The 21194-nt window shown below is 47.2% G+C and overlaps 1 protein-coding gene and 1 long non-coding RNA gene across 2 annotated transcripts; one reads left to right on the plus strand and one right to left on the minus strand.

Moving 5' to 3' along the window:
* Positions 1-1467: 1467 nt before the first annotated feature.
* Positions 1468-12142, minus strand: LOC307210873. Its single transcript, XR_013836189.1, has 2 exons — positions 11870-12142; positions 1468-2175 (listed from the first exon to the last, which is right to left on the minus strand). It is a non-coding gene; the product is annotated as an uncharacterized lncRNA (long non-coding RNA).
* RDH8 (retinol dehydrogenase 8) lies at positions 6432-18737 on the plus strand. Its single transcript, XM_079967054.1, has 6 exons — positions 6432-6600; positions 10186-10347; positions 12542-12721; positions 13765-13858; positions 14736-14919; positions 16845-18737. Exons 1-6 carry the CDS (start codon positions 6495-6497, stop codon positions 17067-17069), a joined length of 951 nt encoding a protein of 316 aa, XP_079823180.1. The 5' UTR covers positions 6432-6494; the 3' UTR covers positions 17070-18737.
* The last annotated feature ends 2457 nt before the right edge of the window (positions 18738-21194 follow it).

Genomic DNA, 21194 nt, shown 5'->3' on the forward strand with positions numbered 1-21194 from the left:
CCAGCACACACACCTGATAATTCCCACTTTATTATTAGTATCCTTTATTGTATTAGTATCCTTTATTAGTATCCTTTATTTAGTATCCTTTATTGGATTTCTATACTGCAGCTGGGTGGTGTTCAGATTGAGGCTATGTATAGGGAGGTCAGGCTGGCTCTAGAGGGTGTCAGGTTGGGCATTTGCTAGGACCGGAGGCCAGCAAAGGGCGCGTCACTCCCCCAGCAGTGCTTGCATTCCCACTTAGAATGAGCGCCCAGAAACAGGAACACTCGCAGTGTGCGCGCGCCTGCTTCCCCCAGGTCAGGGTAGTGGAGGTGGTAAAGTTGAATGCCTTTATTGGGGGTGGGGGTGAGATACTGGTGGAGGTGCAAGTGCCAGCATTCAACTTGCAGATGGTGAAGGCTAGAAAAGCCCCTGGGAGCCCAGGCATGTTAGGACGCAGGGCCAGGGAAGCTGGGGAATGAGAGCTATGCAATGCAGCCCTCTCCTCTTTATTCTGTTCTCTCAGGATGGGGCACCCAAAGGGAGATGCCAGCGGGGGGGGGGGTGCAGCATCAGGCAGTTTTCTAGTCAGGAGCCTGTGCTGAGTTATGGGGCCTGAGCTCGGAAGTCATGGGGACCTCCTCCTCCTCCACCTACCCCACCTCTCAATCAACAACTCACAATGCTTCTTGGCACCTTCTATCCATCACACACAACTCCTAATATCGCTGTGTTGATGAATATGTTATCAAGTCATTTCATGTCATATCATTTCAGCTGCAGTAGCTCAGGGCAGTTGCAGCTCAGCCCTGCTCATATATCTTCGGCTCTGCTCATATTCCTTTAAGGCAAACATGACACAAAATCCCACACAATCACTCTTACATTGGCCTCAGTCCCAGCAGCGTCAGGGCGGATGAAGAGTCCTGCTGGATCAGACCAACATTCAGTGCAGCGTGGTGTTCTGGTGGCTTTAGAGAAACCCGCAATCAGGACTTGAGTGCACAAGGCATCGCATCACTGCTGCATTTGCCACAGGGTGAATGCGTCACCAACGGCCAATAAAACAGCCCCCCCCCATGGGAATAAAATTATCAGATTGGAAGACCCCAGTAGGATTCCTACCACAGACAAACCCTACTCCTGTGTTTTTAAGCAGCAGTCTCCTAACATAGAAATTTTGTACAAAAAGCTTTTCCCGCCAATTATTCCAGTTTCAGATTTGCTTAATATCTACCGATCAGGCTACTCTTTGAGGCACAGGGTCAGAGGAACACAGTGTCCATTGAAACCAAAGGGTTGTCCTGTCCAATGTCCCTGTTGCCAAACAGGCCCAATCACAAATCACCTCTCTTTCGACCAGCGAGGGAGAGCATGTGTCCTAGATGGAGGGTTGCAACCAGTCCAAGTTACTTCTGCTCTGATTTCCTGAGTGCATTTTCAGAATCCAGCAATGTGAGCAGCCCTGCAGGAGTCACTAAATGTTTATTTATTATTTAATTTTTATACCACTTACGGTAATATATTAAAAATATATCTAAGGTGTGTACAGAAAACAGAAGCGACAACAGACAATTTAAGCAAAATATTACAAAAGTACATTGTTACATATAAAAAGGTTACATTAATACAAAGTTACTGTACTAATTTATATAAATCAATAACAATTCATTTTCCTTCTAACACACCCTCCCCTCCACCTCTGGGTTCTCACCCAGGGACAAAACCAACTCAGCTCACCCACAGAAAGCAGACAATGAGAAGAGTTGCTGGACACAGTGGACATCACCCAAGTCTCTCACTCTGGACTTTTATGGGCAGGCTCAAGGTGGGTGGTCCTTCCTCAGGCTGCCCACAGCTGTGCCCCATTCAGCTGCGTTATCCACACACAGGTCTAGGTACAGCAGTTTGTGGTGTTTTCAAGGGGGTTCAAAGGATGGGGAAAGCACTCACAGCTCTTTCTTCACCCTCTGTCCTTTCTTCCTCCTCCTCCAGCTCCAAAGATAGCCCAGGTGGTCTCTGCTGCTGTTGCTGCCAATCCTGCCAATGGTAGTTCATGTCAGGCAGCAGCTGTGGAAGCTGAGACTCAGTTACCTGGGTCTGCACTAAGAGACAGCCAAGATGGTCTTCTGTAGCTGAGGGGAAAGGCCTGCAAGGCGGGTCTTCCAGGATTCATAGCCAAGATGGTATCTGCCATGGAAAATAGAAATGCTGTGTCAAGTTCCCTAGCATGCTCTCTTAGTCTTTAGTCCAGTTTACCCCATGCCCTGTTGTCATTACATGTCGTGTTTTCCCACCCCAGCAGCAGCGGGCGTACTGGGAGTAAGGTGGCACCTGCAGTAAGCTGGCACATGCTCCCTCCCCTTTATCTGCCTGGGCAAAAAAATGGCACATGCTCCTTTATATTATTATTTTGTGCTGCCTATCCTGATCAATACATCCCAGCTGACTGTTCGCTGCTTTCAGTCCTGTGATGAAACATGGACACACAAGCTTGACAAAGCTGCTTTCCTTCCCAGACAGAGGCCCCACTAGGCTCTTGCATGCAGAGGCAGCCATAAAGGCAGGGCCAGCAGGAAGACTGGGCTGGTTCCAGCCTGGGGGCTGAGGGATGTTACTCCAGATACAGCTGTAAATATTTGCTGGGAACTTAACAATCTGGGTCAACAATTTCGGAGCTGAGCCAGTGATTCATACCATGAGGCAACAGGATGACTCAGTCTCATTCTCCCACCCCCAAGGACTTGTGGGGGGTGAGAAGGAAGGGGGTGTGCAATGGAACAGCCACAACAAACCCTAGTGATAGGGCAGATCCACTTGCCCTCTCATCCTCTCCCCTCACGGTAAACATATAGTCAAGTCCCTTCTCAAAAATATGTGGGACTCTACATCTCTGTAGGATGGGAGGAAGGTGATCAATGGAAAACAGGTACACCCATTGTCTGGTGAAAGAGTTGGGGGAAACGTGGAGAGGCAATCCTAATGTGGAAAGTTGAGGGGGCAGCTCAGACAGTGGATTTTGTGCAGCAGGCTATGCAGACTGGACACAGTCTGGGGTAGGGTGAGACCTCCTGTGGTAGGGTGGTATATAATGATGATGATGTTTCCCCACAAAAATGAGTGGAAGGGATGCAAAAGCAATGGGAAGAATTTCCTATGGGATTGTATACTATGCTGATTAGTGGGAGATTGATGCCATATGAATTTTCTGCCCCAAAGTATCTTCATTTGTAATCCCATTTTACATAGTGGAAGACTACACCACCCATGATAATGAAAGTTGGCAGTCTGATTATTAAGATGTGGTGTTTTCTCAACAGAACAAATCTTACAAGTGGATTTTGCATGAGAAATGAGCACACCTTCATTGTGCAACCAACAGAAGGTAGATAACGGCCCTGAAAACATCAGCCCTCGGCACACAGCTAGGACCTACTGTACTTCTTTAATGAGATACAGTCAAATTGTGCCTGAGCCTCTGTCACTTCCCTTCATTTGGTTGGCCAAGGCCAAAGGAAGATAGCACCACCCACCTACAGAACACACTCCCAGGGACTTTGTCATCCTTTTGGCACAGACATTTCTGAGTTCCTGGGAGTCTGAGCAGCACCAATGCTAGATGCTTTCACACTGATTATGTTTTTATTATGTTTATGAATCTTCTATTGTACCACTGTGGTTTTTTCTTGTAAATTGCTCTGGAGTGTCTGTTTCGGGAAGCAACACATAAATTCAATAAACCAAACTCACTAGCCCTGCTGCATACAAATGCCAGCCAGACTGGCAATTAGATCTTACAGCCCTGGTGATTGGACACCATCCCACATGACTAGCTGAAGTGCAAACCATGTGAGAAGCCACTTGGAGATCTGTAAAGCAGTCTTAAGTTCATTTAAAGAAAGAGAAGGAAGAAGAGAAAGAGAGGGGAAAGGAAAGGAATGGGGGGTGATGGGGGGCTGGGAGTGGGCATAATACTACAGGCTGGTAGCGGGTTAAAGTACGGGTGGCAGTGGCAGCAAAAGGTCCTGTGACACCTTAGAAATTAACCAATTTACCATAGCATGAGCATATCTTTAACCTGGCCTTTGGTACCTGAGATATGTATTTTAGGGCACATCCTATTTTTGTGATTGTAATTTGTTGTAAACAGTTTTTCATGTTGTATTTTAAATCATGCCCTGGTAAACTAGACTGGTTTTTCAAACAGCTTGTGCCATAATTAATTAATTTATTCATCTTTTAAGATGCCACAAGATTCACTGTTGTTTTCTGTCAGGTAGGTAATCCTTCCTATGAAGCAGCAGAGTCCGGGTTCTCATTATTTATTTCGGGCTTTCTTTATCAGTCTGGAGTGCAATGGCACCTGGGGACTGCAGCAATCCTGTACTCATTTACACAGAAGCAAATCTCACTGAACTCCATGGGAATGGCTTCTGAGTATATATGCAAGATTGCACAGTAAGGTAAATCTAATTACCGTAGGTCAGACATATCAAATACTGCAGATGCAGTAAAAGTAATCAGAAAGTCCCCCCCTTAAAAAAACCCAGTATTTGTATTGTTAATCAAATATATAAATATATAGTTAGTTAGTTGTTTAGTTGTTTAGTCGTGTCCGACTCTTCGTGACCCCATGGACCAGATTCAGTGGTGTACAGAAGCTATGCAGTTATAATTCACAATAATTTAGCTTTTTGAAATAAAGGGCAGATTTAAACTGTTAGGGAATTTTCTATTTTATTTTTTAAAACCACATCCTTTCAATTCCCTAATTGATTCAGCGGGGCCTGTTTGGTCCCAGCACAGCCTAGAGAGGTGAAGCAACATCTTGATCATCAGCCAAGGCCTGAGCCATTATTGGGGTATATCGCCATCTAGTGACAGAGATCAGAAACACAGAACTGCAGAAACACAAAACTGCAAACGTCAGGCCCAAAGGATCTTGTTGTTTAGTCTCTTGTTGTTTAGACTCTTTGTGACCCCATGGACCAGAGCACGCCAGGCACTCTTGTCTTCCACTGCCTCCTGCAGTTTGGTCAAACTCACGTTCATAGTTTCGAGAACACTGTCCAACCATCTCGTCCTCTGTCGTCCCCTTCTCCTTGGGCCCTCCATCTTTCCCAACATCAGGGTCTTTTCCAGGGAGTCTTCTCTTCTCATGAGGTGGCCAAAGTATTGGAGCCTCAGCTTCACGATCTGTCCTTCCAGGGAGCACTCAGGGCTGATTTCCTTAAGAATGGATAGGTTTGTTCTTCTTGCAGTCCATTGGACTCTCAAGAGTCTCCTCCAGCACCATAATTCAAAAGTATCAATTCTTTAGTGATCAGCCTTCTTTATGGTCCAGCTCTCACTTCCATACATCACTACTGGGAAAACCATAGCTTTAAGTATACGGACCTTTGTGGGCAAGCTGATATCTCTGCTTTTTAAGATGCTGTCTAGGTTTGTCATTGCTGTTCTCCCAAGAAGCAGGCATCCTTTAATTTCGTGACTGCTGTCACCACCTGCAGTGATCATAGAGCCCAAGAAAGTAAAATCTCTCACTGCCTCCATTTCTTCCCCTTCTATTTGCCAGAGGGTGATGGCCATGACCTCCTGGCAAATAGAAGGGGAAGAAATGGATCTAGACCCCTATATTATACAAGCATGTGACATAAAGCATCGCTTCACATTCCTGCCCCTCACTTGGATCCCGATTCTCCCAGACTTGCATTACCTATTGTCACACCCTTGTTTTCTGCATTAATTCACGTGGTTTAATTAGTACCATTCCCCTGGTTTTGTTTTAAAATTGGTAACATGTTACTAAATTCCCCCATGTCATTTGTAGCATGGACTGGAAAACTGAAGGAAAATGAAGAAAGGCATCTCTTTAAAAACAACTATATAGATGTAAATCATAACTGTTGTCTTCTGAGTGTTCTAAAGGCTTTACACATATTATCTCATCAATGACTCCATAAGGCAAATCTGAATTCCTACCCTCCATATTTCAGTTGGAGGGCAAAAGACTGAGAGATCATTGCTTGCCCAACTAAACTCGGGACTTCCTGGCTAATAGAGCACTCTTTTAGCCGCATGTTAACCATATCAGTCTTCATTCTGATTATTGTTTAACTACCCTATTATAAATACACATTCATGTTGGGTGTGCACTAACATGCCTGCCTGCACATATAGGGTTTCTAGTTTTTATGTTTTCCTAAGGTGCCTAAGATCTGACAGCTATTCATCCACCAGGCCTGGCTGTGTTATGTACCCACCATAACAGGGCAAAATGCCGGGCTTGTCGGTGAAAACTCCATAGGCGCAGCTGATGCAGCCCTGGGAAATGCAGTCACAGGTTTTGAGGGGTGGCCATCTGCCCTGAAGGAGCTCAGAGCTTCCCCCGCCCAGCCCAGCCCTGTCACCAGCTCAAGCCTCCAGCTGATCCCTGGGTCACATGCTGGAGGAGCTCTGTCATTCTCTCAACCCTGATCCCTTCGGGCACCACTCACTGCAGCTCAGCCATGGCCAAGGCGGCTCCGCGCACTGTGCTTATCACCGGCTGCTCCTCGGGCATCGGGCTGCGCATGGCTGTGCAACTGGCACAGGACCCAAGCAAGCGATTTCACGGTGAGACTGGGGCATCCGCTAAGGGGGTTGGTGTGGAACTTGCTCAGGGGAGGATTGTGTGCTCTTTTTGGAATTCTGAAACTCTGGTGTGGGACCTCTAGCAGAGGAGCAAACCCACATGGAGGAAACAGGGTACCCACAAAGCTCTGCACTGTTCAGCCCTGCAACTTGCAGGAAGGGACTGTGGAACCAGGGAGGGTGATAATCAGAGAGTTAAAAGAATGCAGCATGCTCAGGTTTTCTCCCTTGAGCCAGCTATTATTCTCAGGGCTCTGTTATGGTCTGGCAGCTAGAGCATGCCGTCACACCCACCCTGGCATCTTCACGCCCAGGGAATGTGCCTGCCTGTGCTGCCCACCCAGTCGGACCTCCCTTCAGTACTGCAGGAACTTTGCTATATTCTCTGCCTGTTTCCCAGGATTTCCCCCCAGCAGCTACACTTCCAGCCACCAACGCCTTTGCCCACTTCCCACCTCCACCTCCAAATCTCCCCCAACCCACTGCTGCCCTATTTTCCACAGGCTAAGCAGAAACAAGCCATTCCTCTTTGCCCAGCAGTTTGGCTGGATCCAGACACTGTCCAAAGGCCACTTGCATAACAAACTACACATGGCATGGGGGTAAGAATGTTACCAAAGCCCAGCTCTTCTCTGCCCCCCCCCCTCTCCATTCCAGTCCCACCTACTTTGCTCTTTGCTTGCCATGGGAGGCAGAATCCTAATGAGAAGCCTCGTGGTGCTCACACAGTCCAGAGTTAAGTAACTAGATCAGGAAGGTGCTGAGTCCAAAGGGCATTAGGTAGAGAGTGATCTGTTAGGTAAGGCATGATGGACTGACATACATTTGTATGTGCACAAACACCAGATATGTGCAGCAATGCAAACACTTGTGTGTTCAACAGCAGACACAAACATTGTTTGCCCAGTATGCACAGCTTTCCAAAACCACACAGCTTCTCTCTCTCTCTCTCTCTCTCTCTCACTCACTCTCACTCTCACTCTCTCTCTCTCTCTCTCACACACACACACACACTGCATGCACCACATTTGTGCATCTACAAAAAAATAGACATGTCACACTGGCAGAAATGTCACAAGGACAGGCTTGCTAGATCAGGCTAAAACATTCATCTAGTCCAGCATACTGTTTATAGAAGCAGCCAGTCTGATGTTTCTGGAAGCTCAATAAAAGGGGGAGGGCAGGAATGATCATCCTCTTCTTGTCCATCCCCCCAAATCTATATTCTAAAGTCCACTGCTCCTATACATGTAGGTTCCATTTTGATATCATGGGCAATAGACATTAACAGCCCTACTCCCGCCTCCCCGTGAGTTTGAACAAGCCTTTATTAAGGCCATCTAAACTGGTGACAGTCACCTCATACATCATGCACAACAAGAAGAGTATCACATGTGGTCGCAGTGAGTCAACACAGCCTGCAATCACACTGCAGGTATATACACACACTGTGGCGCTTGCTCCCCAGACTGAAAAACCTTATGAAACACTCACACTTCCGATTGCAAATACAATCACAAATACCATTACCAAAAGAGTCTAGAGTTCTTTGCTCATTCCCTTTCCCCCCTTACATTCTGTGACAACAGAGAAATGCTCTATTGTATTAAATTACATGTGTGGAGGATATTAGCTCCCCTCACCCCAGTCTCTCTTAGCTACTGGAATACAGGAGGGAGAAGAGTAGGATTTTAAAGGATATTAGTAGGAGACAGATTGCTGGGGCAGGTGATTGGAGCCTTTGAAAAGGAAAGAGGAAGGTGGGCAAGGTAGATCGAGAAAGCTTCATCCGGATAGCCTGATTACAACATTTAAAGCTGTTTGTCTACAATTGTGGGGTCTAGAAACTTGATTTTTTAAAAAAAATTTAAAACCAATCCACCTGAATTGAGCCCCGTAGGCCTCTGCTATGCAGGATGCTGCTTGAAACCAAACAAGAAGCTTTAGCTCTTTGCAATTTGAGGCCAGACTGAGAGAGAGCACAAAGAATCCTCACCTGCCAGCATAAAGCAAAGCTATGAATCAGGGTGTCAGCCTTGCAGCTTCCTTCCACATGAACAACCCTCCCTTGACCTCCCTTGCATCATCTGCAGTGTGGAACAGGATCAGGCCTCACACCAGGTCAGGCTATTTGTTCATCTAACACAGTATTCTCTCTGCTCTTAGATTCCAGAGTCACAGGGAGACATTTTGCATCCTTCACACCTGTTTACCTGGTCCTTTAAAAACAAAACAAAAACTAGAGATGCCAGGGACTGAAATGGAGAACTTCTGAGTCCAAAGCGTTGCTCTGTCCCTGGGCTATAGCCCCTCCCCAAAGGGGTATTAGCCGAGGGCAATGCCCAGTATGTCCTTGACCACCAAACTGCCAAACTTTGGGTGGTGGGTAATAACACTAACCTACCTTGCAAGTTTGATGTAAGGATTACTGTAACTGGGTTGATGCATGCGTTTTGAACCCCCTGGATGTGTTATCTAAATGCTAAGTATTATACAGCTGTCTGCTGCAGCATATTTAGACCCGGGTTTGGGGGCCTGTGGGCTCTCCAGGAGCTATTTGACACCCAAGAGCTTTGGATGGTTCTTGAGGGTTCCCTGCCCTTTATATATGCTAAGTGCTCTTGTTACATAACTCCCCATCCATGGTGTGTCTGTGTGTTTTGTGGTTGATATTCATTATCCTCATCATTATTTCTGGCACACACATGTATAAAACCCAAGCATAAGCACAGAAAAACGTAAGTGCACACACATGTTGCTAGTAGTCTTGGCAACAAAGTATCCCCCCCACCTTCCCTCCACAGAGGGGATTAACGACAGAGGGATTTAGCATCGTGACCCCAAAGCGGCTTACAATGCATGAATCCTCAATTGCCCTCCTGACCCCTAGCAAAAAATCTCACATTCCTTACCTCTAAGCCAGCCAATTGGCTCCCTGGGCCACACAGGTGTCAGGCTATGTAACAGCAAACTGACTTTGAGGCAGTGGCGTAGCGTGGGTTGTCAGCACCCGGGGCAAGGCAAGTAATTTGCGCCCCCTAACCCATGGATTTGCGCCCCCTAACCCTAACCCCCAGATGTTGCACCAGGTGCGGCCGCCCCCCCCTGCACCCCCCACGCTATGCCACTGCTTTGAGGTGGCGGGGGAGCATGTCTATGAGCTACTAGACCCCCCTCCCCCTCTCTGAGTTCTTTCTGAACTGGAGAAGCTTCAGGGTTCCTGACCCACTCTTTTCAAGATGTTCAGTTTTCATTAAAATGCATTCAAGTCTCTAGTCCTTGTAGGGATCTGATTAAATGCATACAGGCTTTTTTCCACATGATTGCTCAGTAAAAAGCAAACCTGTTGCTGGTTTTCAGTGCTCTGTCCAATGAGTGCAAAGCTCTTGGATACACACACACACACACACACTTGAAAATACTAATTTAAACCTGTGGGGTTAGATGTATATTACTATGCACACTTTGGCAGTTTTTCATGGACATGATGCCCCTCCAATCTACTCTGAATGCATCTCAGCACCACAGAACATTTGGCTATGCTCCTGTGTGCTGTCTCCCTTCCAGTCATTGCCACCATGCGCGACCTGCGTAAGAAGGACAAGCTGGAGGCAGCTGCTGGGGACACACTCAACAAGACCCTCAGCATCCAGCGCCTTGATGTCTGCAATGATGAGTCTGTGGCTGAGTGCATCAACAGCCTTCCAGAGAAACGACTGGATGTTCTGGGTAAGGTGCAGCCAGGAGGAACTCCTTTATCCTATAGCAGGGGTGGCCAACTCCTGAGGGACTTTCAGAATTAAAATCTGGCAGTGATCTACCCCCCTTTTTAGGGGTTCAGGTCAAAGTTGTTGAGCTTTTTTTAGAGGTGGGGGTTCCGTTTTGGGGGCGGGGAGACTTTGGTCGCTCACCAAAACAGCGCTGTGGAAGCATTTTGCCTCACAGCTCAGGAGAAAATCCAGGCAGGGGAGAGCGAGCGGCGCCGGGTGCTCTTAGGCAAAAAGCAAAGGAAAATGAGCCCGCGATCGACAGCGATCTGCTGTGGTGAGGAAAGGGAGGTGCTAAAGAGAATTCAGCAGAGGGTGCTTTCTACTCTGTTAAGCGCATGCCCCACCACATCTTCTCTCCTGAAGCTTAATTACTCGTGCAGGTTTCATAAGCAGGTTTTATTCAGCTCTTGAAGGGCAGGCATTTTCTCTGCCCAAGAGAAAAACGGGAGAAGCCCCTATGGTAGGCAGAAGTTGCCTTCTCTGCAGCTTTCATCCTCAAGGGGGAGATTGTCTGCCACACACTTACAAAGAAAAAAGCAAAGGGGCATGTTGCGGGGAGGAGGCTAAATATGTTCCCTGCCCTTGGTGCCCCCCCTCCCACCCACCACTGAGAATCCAGCCTGCTCCTTTCTGCGCATGCCCCCCCTCATTGGTTGGTCACTCTAGAGCAGGGGCTGTGGGAGCTTCATCAGCCTGGGGGCCACATTCCCTTGGAGAGAACCTTCTGAGGGGCGTTTGAATGTGGTGGGTGGAGCTGGAGGCAAAAAATGGGCAGAGCAAGGAACATGATCCTTATCTTTGTACCTTAGGCTGCATTCAAGACACATGGAAACCAAAGCCACGTGCACACACAGCTCCATCCTTCACCCAGGGAGCAAACTATACTATCACAGCTCAGGGACACATTCCAACTAAGCAATAAAAGCGTAAATTAACTGCAGTTGATCTGGTTTGTAGATCAGGGTGCTCAATCCACTATCCTACTAAAATAGCTTATTGTTTTTGTTTCTGTTTCCCATTTTTACATGTTGGTTTGTGTTTTCAGTTCAATGTGCTCAGGACCTTTCTCAGATCCTTAAATGTGTATGTTTCACAAGCACAGAAACTACTTTCAAGTGAGGTAAAACAATAGCCTTGCTTCCAAGGAGAGTCAAAATTCAGGGAGCTGTTTTATTTATTAGATAAACAGGCAGGCATGCGCACGCACGCACACACACAGCACATGGCATAATGTGGCACCTAGTTTATGAGAATGTACTAAAATAGGCTGACAGCCACAGTGTAGGACTTCCTTTGTGCGAATCTGTCACAAACAATGGTAAAACCTGAGAGCCCTGTTATCACTGCATTCCACTGCCAGAATAAGAAGGGTCTATCTATTATCCTGGTGCTGTGGCAAATGGTGTCATTGCCCTCAATGACATCCCCCTCTACTACACTACAGGTAGAAAAGCTGCAAAGGAAGTCTGAGAGGCTCCTACCGGGCTGTGATATATCAGCAGCAAATTCACACACTCTCTCTCTGTCCAAAATGGGCCCTCTGTCATCCATCATGGCCTAGTCCCTTTTGTCATGTCTAAGAAGAGTGGGGTGCATTGTATCTGGGGTTGCTAGGTACAGCTGTGATGATGAGATGCTGTGGTTGCCTAGCAACCACAATGTTTCCCATGGGGAGAGGCCATTTTGTATACCAAGTACATGCTTGGGATACTAATTGTCCCAGGCTCTATCCCTTGTTCTCAGGCCTAACAAAGTGTCCACAACAGAGTTAGAGCGCTCACACATCTATCTCTAACATCCCTTCCCCAACCTGGTGCCCCCCCCCCCATATTGTTAAATGGCACTTGTCATTATCTCTGACTACTGGCCATGCTGGCAGGGACTTGTGGAAGTTGTAGTCCAAAACAGCTGGAGGACGTAATCTTGGGCTAATCCGCAGGAAGAAATGACAGCCATTGATTGAGCACTGCAGGGGGGCAGGGGAAGAGCTCCTGTTAGGAGGAGACTATGGAGAGGCATGATGAAACCAGCGGTGGAAATAAAGTGGGACTTCCATTCCTGTCCAGACAACGCTCTGGCAGGATGGGAAGCTATGCTGGCAGGAGATTAATGGAACATAGATATTTCTTAATATCATAATTTATGTTCCCCAGTGAACAATGCCGGTGTGGGGCTCGTTGGGCCTGTAGAGTCCATTTCCATCGATGACATGAAGCGCATCTTTGAGACCAACTTCTTTGGTGCCATCCGCATGATCAAAGCAGTTCTCCCTGAAATGAAGCAAAGACAGAGAGGACACATTGTAGTGATCAGCAGCGTCATGGGATTGCAAGGTATGAACGGAATAGGGAGGGCAGGAGGAAGCAGAGCAAAGATATCCAAACTGATACAACCTCAAAGCCTTGGCTTAGCTCTGTACCTCTGTAGCTAAAGAGACCTCATGGCCCCATAGATCAGTTCTCTGTCAGCAGTAGTGAAACTCCCACAAGTGATAAGGAGCATGCAGGATCTTTCATTTGAGATAGGAATGAGTTGGAATGAGTTTTGGAACACCAAGTTCTACCTCAAAAATTTAGAAAAGAAATCTGAACCTTTTCTCAGATAAAATGTTGGGTCTCATTTTCCTGGATCTATGCCTATCTGTGACAAACTTTCAGCATTAAGGATCTGACTTTTTTTAAGGCTCTAATCGTTAGTTCTGGAAATTGCTTGGTTCTGGCAGATGTGGATTCTAGGGTACATACACACATTTTCCAATATAATATGCAATCCTGCTTTGATTGTTAGTTTGTATTTATTCCTTGGTGCAACACATCCAAGTGTCGCAACCATTAATATTCCTCAAGCCCCTAAGTACCGCCCCAGTTAAGCTGTTCCTCTGTGTTACTTAGGCCTGGATTGAATGCAGGAAGAGGTGGGGGGCAGGAGGAGCACATGCCTCAGGTGACAGGTGGAAGGGGTGCCAAACAGCAAGGAGAGAGGTGTGTCACGGCTGTGCACACACTTAGTGAATCCATACATTCCAGCCAGGGTCCACTTATTGGAAGAGAAAAGTCTTCCTCCTTGCTATCCCCAGGAAGAGGAAGCCAAGAAGCTGCAGTGGCTGCAAGAGGATGACAACCATAACAGTGAGAAAGAGTTTCTCCCCATAGTCCCCAGTCCCTCCACCACCACTGCCAGCCATCTCCACCACAGCTGCTCATCTTCCTCTTCGTGGGGCGAGCAAGGAGGTGGGCTGGTCAAGTTGAAGGCTAGGGCAAAATTTGTATAGCTGGCTCTGGCCTTACCATTTCTGTTTTATCAAGAATGTAGCAACCTGTGGAGCAGTGTGCTATGACGGTATGCTCACCTCAAATCCCTTCTGCTTTCCAACCAGGTGTCCCCTTCAATGATGTGTATGCTGCCTCCAAGTTTGCCATGGAAGGTTTCTGTGAAAGCCTAGCTGTGCAACTCCTCAAATTCAACATTTTGTGAGTTGAGTGAGCGACATGGGGGCAGATCTCAAAGAGCTTAAATTCTTCTACCCAATTTAGTGAAACTGGAAGGGATTTGCACAAGCAACGTCCTTCCCCGAAACATCAGGGAAAGGTACACTCAGATAGAAACAGAGATGGGCCCAGTTCACACACCATATTAAATTACAGTTTAAAACAAAGATGACACCTCCTGGATCAGGCCAATGGCCCATCTAGTCCAGCATCCTGTTGAGTCTTATGCCGAGGTCTGTCTGTTTTTGCTATTTTGCACTTTTGTTTTTGTGGCTCTTTTTGTGTGTGACTGTGTGGAACCCAGTTCAGCTACTGATTGATTGTGTGACTGCAGTACATTGTTTATTGCTTTCATTTTATGGATCAATGGTCTCGTTATGCTGTAAACAAAAATTGCCCTTTTCCCTTATGGGGTATCCAAGAGCCCATATAGAGACCTTACATAGATAGTAAAATTCATGTTAAATTGCTGTTTTAGGGGTTATTTTTTAAAAGTCTGGAATGGATTTGTCCATTTTGCATTACTTTCTATGGGAAAGTACGCCTTGGTTTTGGAACACTTTGGTTTTGGAACGGACTTCCGGAACGGATTATGTTTGAAAACCAAGGTACCACTGTATATATAAATAATGGATCTCATGTTGATCTCAATGGCAGAGCTAAGTCCCATTCATGGAGGCCTTTATATATCTAAAATGAACATTAATTCAAGGAAATTCCCCTGGGGCAATTAAGCAGGCAAGGGCACAGGGGCCCTGGCCATTTCCTTCCAACTTTAGGCATCTGATGGGAAGATCCCAGGCCCAAATGCTGCCTCATTTTCTCTCTCTTGCTCTCTTTCAATCCCTCTTCTACACAGCATCTCCATGGTAGAGCCCGGTCCAGTCAACACAGAATTTGAGATGAAACTGATGGAGGAAGTGGCCCGCTCTGAGTTCCCGGGAGCCGATGCTGCCACCGTGCGGTACTTCAAGGAGGTCTATCTTCCGGCCTCCCATGAGATATTCACCACCATGGGCCAGACCCCTGAGTATGTGGCTAAGGTAGGGGTCACCCTCATGAGTGACGTAGGAAAGCTTTAAAGCCAGTAGTTCTTCTACAGCCTCCCTGACAGATTTCACCTCACCGGACGGAGTTGTTTGCATAAGACAAAGCAGGAACTGGCCTCTTCCAGTGTTCCACACTGGCATCCATTGGTCCCTCCTTCTCTAGCCTGCTGTCAGGAATCCAGCACAGGGAGCGTAGTTAAGTAGAAATGGTGATTTATGGACCAAGTACACAGATAACGCCAGACGGCATTAACCCAGCTGCCGCCATCATGAATTGCGATGACTCTTGTGCTGAGTCCCTCTCCTTCCTCCAACTTAAATGGGATTTCTGATCCTGAAGTTTCTGCTTCCGCCTCCTATCACACACCATCCCCCAGTGGGACTCCCTCCGTGGGCTCATTGGATCCCCTCCAACTTCTTCCTGAAAAGACAGACTGTCAATCTTCTCTTCCTCTCCTTTTCCCTCCCCTTGAGAGACCTGGGGAGATCCTAGTTCCCTTGGCAACCTGCATTCCTGAGGGTGGGGAAGTTGGTGCTCAGCTAGGCTCCTCTCTTCTGATAGTTAACCCTCTCTCTTCCTGCCTACTTCCTCCACTGAAAGCTGGCTGGGCTGGCTCAGTCGTGATACCTGCTCTGTCCTGTAATGCATACTCAGACCCAGGACTGGCTCTACCATTTGACAGAGTGAGGCAGCTGCCTCAGGTGGCAAATGCTGAATGGTGAGGAGTGATTGCAAGGTGTTGGGAGGACAGAGCTGTGCAGGCCACACATGGCCTTCCCTGTCCCACTCAGTTCCCCTGTTCCCATCAGATGCAGTGGAGGATGTTGTCCTGCTACTAGTGTTGAAGTTGAGATTCAACCACCAGTCCACCTGACTTCTGTACATGGAACTGGGAGGAGCATCATCTTCTTCTTCACCTCAGACAGCAAAATGCCTTGATCCAGCTCAGGCTACTATTTGCTTCTTTTTAACTTTATTTCTCACTTTTCACCATGTAAGTCTCAAAGTGACATACTACGATAAAATACAGAACATACAGGATTTAAAACATGAATTAAGCTTCCAGAAATTTAAACCTCATAATTTAAAATATATTTTTAATAAGTTTTGTTTTTTTGAATCATCCAAGAAGCATTCAGGGTGCAAAGGCATCCAGAAATAAACTGGTTTTGACCAAGCATCTGAAACTCAGTAGGGACGGTGCCTGTTTAACTTCTTGTGGGAGAGAGTTGCAATCAAACAGGTCAGCTTGGGACATCATGGCCTCCATGACAACCCTGAGGCTGCGTCAGTATATCAGCCACACCCTCAGCCTCATCTTTGCCACAGAGCAGACCTTGATGGCTGGGGCAGGGTGGGGAGCTGCTTGCTTTGAATCAGTTGCCGTGGCCACGCAATTCCTGGTAAGGTTTGGGCTGCCTGCTCCCCTGTGCAAGGGTGATGGAACCACTAAGATGGTCCACCCTGAGACTGATGGAACCTGCTGGATTCTTGCATGGCCTGGGGGATTTTCTGGCTGACATGGACAGTGCTCCTGTTGATGCTCTTGCCTCACTGTGGAACAATGAGGTGTCAAAAGCAGTATCCTTCTGACTACCAACTGCTAGGGATCATGGGGGGGTGGGTATTGTGCTCATGCACTGCTTGTGAGCTAGCCACCACAAGAGCAAAATGCTGGACTCAATATGCCAGGATTCCTCTTCCTTTTACGTAACGGAAAGGCACCTCCCCAAACGTCCATGAAAAAATAACAACAGTTGCCTATTGCTGTCTAGCACTGGCCTCTCCTGCACACACTGTGAGAATCACTGCTTCAAAATCAAGGAAGACCAAACACGTGAAAGCAGCAGTTGTTAGGATGGGGATGTGAAGCAGCTGTATCAAAATACCAACCTCTTTCCACCTTGCCTTCCTTCAGGCTGTTGTGAACGTCATCGCCAAGGAGCGTCCTCCTTTCCGGACACAGACGAACACTCTATACACACCGCTGGTGGCCCTGAAGTATGCGGACACCTCAGGGGATCTGTCCGTTGGCACCTACTACAACCTGCTTTTTCGCTTCACAGGCATCTTCCACCTCAGCATGAGCTTCCTCAAATGCATCACATGCAGCTGTTTCCGGCGCCGGGTCACACCTGCTTGAGGTCAGGGTGGGTGAGGCCCTGATGGCAACAGAGCCTCACCTCTTCCCACTGCCCTGCTAAGGCTCTGTCGGATGACCAGAGACATTCTGCAACAGATCAGTCCACTCCCATGTTTTAAAGCTACCAGGTTCTGGTGAATTTACAGATAAGGAATGTGTGCTGGGGAGGAATTAAAGACAACAGGTCCCTTGGGGTGTGAGTAGGGATGTCAGAGCTTTCCAACAGAAAAAGGAGCAGGACTTGCCAATGTTTGTTTACTTGTCCCATGTTTGAACAGAAATCAACCCAACGAATGCCATCGGGATTTGCTGTTGTTATTGCTTTCAGTCCGCAAATGATACATAATTGATTACATTTCCCTCTATTTGCATTGAAATGAACAGGGTAGAATAATGTAACAGCAACATACTTTATGTAATTAAGTGCATAAATTATGTGAGTCGCATAATTTCACCACAGCAGACAGCAAGACCAATAGCACAGTTTGCGGCAGAAGGTAAGCTGCAGCAGAATGCAACCGTGCTGCATGCGACAAACACAGGGTGGAATGTTGCCTCCAGTGAAGTTTGAAATAAATCCAGGACAAAAACTAGGCAGAAGTGTGAGGGGAAATTGAAAGGATATTGGTATATTTCAGTGAACCTTCTCAGACTCTAAATAACCTCGCCAGAACTGTGCAAGTCTGGTGGGGGAAAGCAGCCCCATGGGACCTGGCAAAAAACTCATATAAAGTCTTATGGCCCTACTCATACAGGGTTCTTGTTCCCATAAAGCTGAATAGTAGAGCATTCAGGACAGATCAAAATAAGCACTTCTTCACACAGTACATATTTATAGCTATGGGATTTGCTGCCAGAAGATGTAATGATGGCTACTAGCTTAGATAGCTTTCAAAGAGGGTTTAAACAAATTCATGGAGGGTAAGGCTACCGGTGGCTTTCAGCCATGATGGCACTACCACCTGAGGGAGAAGCTGCTGGGGAGCATCAGTGGAGAGAAGATGCTGTTGCCCTCAAGTCCAGCTTGTGGGTTTTTCCTAGGCATCTGCTTGGCCAATTTGAGAACCAGGAGCGGAACTAGATGCACCTGATCCAGCAGGGCTCTTTCATTATGTTCCACAAGCCTGGCCACCTGCCCCACCCTACCACCCTCCTTAACCAGTTAATATGATCACCAGTAAGAATTTATATGGCATTTGTATCCACAGATAATTGTTTGCCAATTCTAATCTCCCAAAAGGAGTGCCAGTGCTGAATAATGGTTGGTGAACTTCATCCTCACCAAGCAGGGTAGAAGCTTGCCATGTGACCTATAAGGAAAATCATTATTATGCCAAAAGGAAAATCATGAATGGTGTTCTTGAGATGGGCCTGGGAAAGTCAGCCTGTGAATGAAACTGTTTTCCTGGAGACGAATGGTTTGTCAAGGAGGATACAATAAGCAGTGCATGTGCCATGCAACTAGTGACACTGCCCATTAAGGCCAAATGGGCAGTTTGCCATTCCAAGCTTTTGTATAGACAATGTGCAGGAGAGATATTTCAGTAGCATAGACACTTATACCCATGCAGAATAGTTACTTAGAGTAAGATTGCACATTTGATCAATCACTTTGATTAACCAGTTTACATAAAACATTTGGTCAATTAAAAGGGCACCTTCAAGTAATTGGGCACCATATTTTCTTTAGTGTGTTATTTTAAATATATGTTTTCAAAGCACTGATAGCAGGTGCTTCAAAGTGGCACTTCCCCTTCCTCTACCCCCCCCCCCCCGCCCCCATGGAAGGAATGCTAAGGCACACCAACTGCACCACATATGGGCATCATTTCAGGGCTGGCTCCAGGTTTTGGGGCTGTGGGCAAGAGACCTAAAGATTGTGTTCTGCATGGTGGCCCCCTTGTGCACTCACCCATGCATAGAGACACTTGTTGTGGGGCAGCGAAGGGGAGAACACCAGAAGTCAGTGCTGTAGCTCCCTTGCTCTGGGCCACCAGAGAGCAGCTCCCTCCTCACCACTGCTAGTGCAACAGTGAGTCCAGACAGAGAGGGCTCTGCAGCTACCTGGTTGCTGTTCCTCCCCTGTCCATAGAAGTCCCTGTTCTCTTCATTGCCATCACTGGTGAGAAGCTGCCAAAGCTCTCTGCCTCCAGTGGATGCTATTCTTGCTCCTCTTTGTTGTCTGGGGGATAGGGGTTCTGAAGGGCTCCTCTTCCTCCTCTGGCAAAGGAGGAACCTAGGTGGCCTTCTACACATGGCGGAGGCATACACACACAAGGCTACACAAAATGGTGGGATCCAGTCACAGCTCCAGACAGTGTAGATGGCAGTGAACCTCCTCAGGTGCCTGGCAATGCTGGCTCCTGGCCCAACATTAAAACATACAACCTTTTTCTTCAGAATGTTTTTATTCTTTTGCACAGAACAATCCTATGCATGTTTACTCAGAAGTTAGTCCTCCTATTAAGTTCCATTATGCTTACATCTGAGGAATGCGGGTGGCGCTGTGGGTCAAACCACAGAGCCTAGGACTTGCCAATCAGAAGGTCGGCGGTTCGAATCCCCATGACGGGGTGAGCTCCCATTGCTCAGTCCCAGCTCCTGCCAACCTAGCAGTTCGAAAGCACGTCAAAAAAAAATCATAACTGACACTTGTTAAGGATTGGAAATTCCTTGTGGATTTTTTGTTTGAAAGAGAAAATGAGCTTATAGTATCAGGATTTGAATACTGAAAAAATATCGGTTTATAGAAGATAGAATGCAGAACCGAGACCTGGAAGTCCTTTTACACTCTTTTCTTTCTGTAGTTTTAACTTTCTTTCACTTTCCTCTCCCTTTCTCTTTTCTTTTTAGGTCTCTCCTTTTATTGTCTTTTCCTCTTTCTGACCTTGTTCTTTTTCAGACTCAGTAGCTGTCTTATCTTAGTATATTACAAAAAGATACTTTGTAATGGCTATGTATTTATGTATATATGAATAAGAATCAATTAATAAGTTAATTAAAAAAACTAGGCATTCAGCATGGGATTGCCATGCGTCGTTAATCCTGACAAGACAAAAGTACTGTTTTTGGAGGACGGGGGCGGGCGGATATGTGGGACTCCCTGGTCCTGAATGGGGTAACTTACTACTAGAAATGAGGTTATAGGGAACCAGGCAGAGGGCCTTCTCGGTAGTGGCACCTGCCCTGTGGAACGCCCTCCCAGCAGATGTCAAGGCAATAAACAACTATCTGACTTTTAGAAGACATCTGAAGGCAGACTTGTTTCGGGAAGTTTTTAATGCTTTATGTTTTTATTTGTTTTTAGATATGCTTTAAGATACCCAGAGTGGCTGGGGAAACCAGGGGTCCCTTTACCTTTACACCCATTAGAATTAATGAACCTAAGCAGGTGTACTGGAAATAAAAGTTAGTTGAATACAACCCATTATTTAATTACTGCTAAGATATTGCTGTGGGACGCAGGTGGCGCTGTGGGTTAAAGCCTCAGCGCCTAGGACTTGCCGATCGAATCCCTGCGGCGGGGTGCGCTCCTGCTGCTCGGTCCCAGCGCCTGCCAACCTAGCAGTTCGAAAGCACCTCCGGGTGCAAGTAGATAAATAGGGACCGCTTACCAGCGGGAAGGTAAACGGCGTTTCCGTGTGCGGCTCTGGCTCTGGCTCTGGCTCTGGCCAGAGCAGCGATGTCACGCTGGCCACGTGATCCGGAAGTGTCTCAGGACAGCGCTGGCCCCTGGCCTCTTAAGTGAGATGGGCGCACAACCCCAGAGTCTGTCAAGACTGGCCCGTACGGGCAGGGGTACCTTTATCTTTAAGATATTGCTGGTTATGGGGGAGGGAGGAGGGAGAGAGATTTACTTCTTCAAGCTCCCCTCCCCTCTTGTTTCTCCTTTTCCCTGCCTTGGCTGCGATCCTGTTTGCACTCCCCGGCACCACCCTTAGAAGGGAGGCATTTCAACTGACACATCTCAAGATAATTGCTGACATGCTCAGCTCGCACCTCCTGCCTAGAAGGCTCCGCAGCACAAGCACAGAGGGAGGGGGGGCGAGGGCTGCCGCAAAGCCGGAATATTATCCTCCTGGCCAACGACCAGAGCTGGAGGAGGCAAATCGAGAAAGAAGAAAG

This window comes from Podarcis cretensis (assembly GCF_951804945.1).
Source record: "Podarcis cretensis genome assembly, chromosome: 2".
NCBI classification, from domain to species: Eukaryota; Metazoa; Chordata; class Lepidosauria; order Squamata; family Lacertidae; genus Podarcis; species Podarcis cretensis.